Raw genomic sequence first — 1,875 nt, 5'->3', positions numbered from 1 at the left:
TAAAATCTAAACTTCTCAAATAAGCAGCAGCAACACACTCGCAATACAACATAGGACAGGTAGGTGGCAGCTTATTAGGGTTCTTGTATAACAACTTGCCCAAGAAAAACCATCTAACTAGGCTTGAATAAGTGGTACTTTGTGATATATTATAACCAATCTAGACAAGTTTTCAAGATTGTATATTTTTTAGAAACTCTTTATTCACCTTCAGTTTCTGGAATGCACAAAATGAAGATTGATAATCAGATTACCAATAGTGAAATTCTTTGTGTCATTAAATGTTTGGTGTCTTTCAGTCTAATTTTCATCTAGCAGCATTATGTAGGGATTCAAATTTTAATTGGCATGCAATGAAGATTAACGATCAGGTTACAATTTTTCTAACACTAATTTTTCTCAATAAAATTTTGTCCAGTAAACACATTTTTCAGAGGATCCTCCAAAAGATATGAAGCAAAAAGTCAAGGCTGTCTATAATCTGGCCATAAGTCAACACTGATGCTCATAGCATAAGGAATCACATCATGCATTCTACTAGGTGAACAAATTGATGCTTCTTGTACAGCATTGAAGGAAATACATACTACCTGAAATTGCCAAGCGTTAATAGCTGAGTAATTTCTTTATATAGATCCTCGTTAAATGTCGAGAATACCTTCAAGTCATTCACCAGTATCTCAACTGCCTTCGCCTTGTCTTGCCTATCGATATCAACAAAGATCCAAAAATTCACACCCCAAAAAAACCCAGAATAAGGGTGGAAAAATAGAGAGCGCGCCAATTGAACTCTTCTTTAACAAAGGAAATTATATTATGATAAAAATAACAGATGTAAATATCAATGTACCGATCAAGTGCTTCAAGATACTTCTGCTTCCTTATCTCAAAAAATATTTTCATGGAGTATCTGTTGTCATCAACTTTAGTAAAACCTGACAAGTACTTCTCAACTTCCTCCCATTCACCAGCATGCACTTTGTCCTCAAAGTATTTCATATTAAAGAAAAACCCTGACTCTTGCTCAAGCCTACAAAACAGAGCATCCGCATAAGCACTTAAATCTAAAATTTCCAATTTTGTTTAAGCAAATCTCAACAGCCATCCGTGTTTAACATAACTTCTAATTGTAAAGTGTGTTCGCATTTTCCTTTACAGATAATAAAAAGCATAATCAAGTCTCCAATTACTATAGCTTTCCATTTCCTTTTCTTTTCAGTAACACGTCTCTAGAACCAACCATCAACAAATCATTTTCTCACCAAAAAGTCTAATTTTAAATACGCAAAATTACTTCGATAATTTCAGTTCGAATTTTCCAAAACCCACCCAAAAAATAATAATAATAATCAAAAAAATTAAAAATAAAAATAAAACTCGTCATTAATGGAGCTTTAATTTTAAATTTTTATTTTTTCTAAAAAAAAAGCTTGTAATAAATTCAAAATTAAAACCCAAAATTTTCTTATCATTTTCCCATCAAAACAGTAAACTAGACCCATCAAATCAAACACATCACAGAAGTACCCACACACAACAGACAAAGAAACAAATAGGTAATTAATATACACACGTACTTGTGAACAGACTCCTTGAATTTCTCCTCCTCGAGGAACTGGAGTATGAGGAAAACCAATTCTCTGCTCAACGATGACATTTCTGAATCCTTTTCACCTCAGGACTCACAATTCCAAGAAAAATACAAAAAAGTTCACAACAATCAACAGATCGAAGCCCTAAAAACTAACCCACCCCACCACCGACGACCTTGAGCTCCAGATTTCCTAGGGTTTCTCTAAAAACACCGAAAAAGGAAACAAAGGCAGCGATGAGAAAAAAGAAGCATGAAGAGAGAGAGAGAGAGAGAGAGAGAGA

General features: G+C 33.8%; 1 protein-coding gene across 1 annotated transcript; it reads right to left on the bottom strand.

The window, feature by feature from the left end:
* Nucleotides 1-568: 568 nt before the first annotated feature.
* LOC111380203 (protein TPR1-like) lies at nucleotides 569-1,869 on the bottom strand. Its single transcript, XM_023003696.1, has 3 exons — nucleotides 1,578-1,869; nucleotides 851-1,030; nucleotides 569-704 (listed from the first exon to the last, which is right to left on the bottom strand). The coding sequence occupies exons 1-3, from the start codon at nucleotides 1,655-1,657 to the stop codon at nucleotides 587-589; spliced, it is 378 nt and encodes a 125-aa protein (XP_022859464.1). The 5' UTR covers nucleotides 1,658-1,869; the 3' UTR covers nucleotides 569-586.
* Between the last annotated feature and the right edge of the window lie 6 nt (nucleotides 1,870-1,875).

Source organism: Olea europaea, unplaced genomic scaffold (assembly GCF_002742605.1).
Source record: "Olea europaea var. sylvestris unplaced genomic scaffold, O_europaea_v1 scaffold21055, whole genome shotgun sequence".
NCBI lineage: Eukaryota > Viridiplantae > Streptophyta > Magnoliopsida > Lamiales > Oleaceae > Olea > Olea europaea.
The sequence above is the reverse complement of the archived record's forward strand: the minus strand, read 5'-3'. Positions and strand labels throughout refer to the sequence as shown.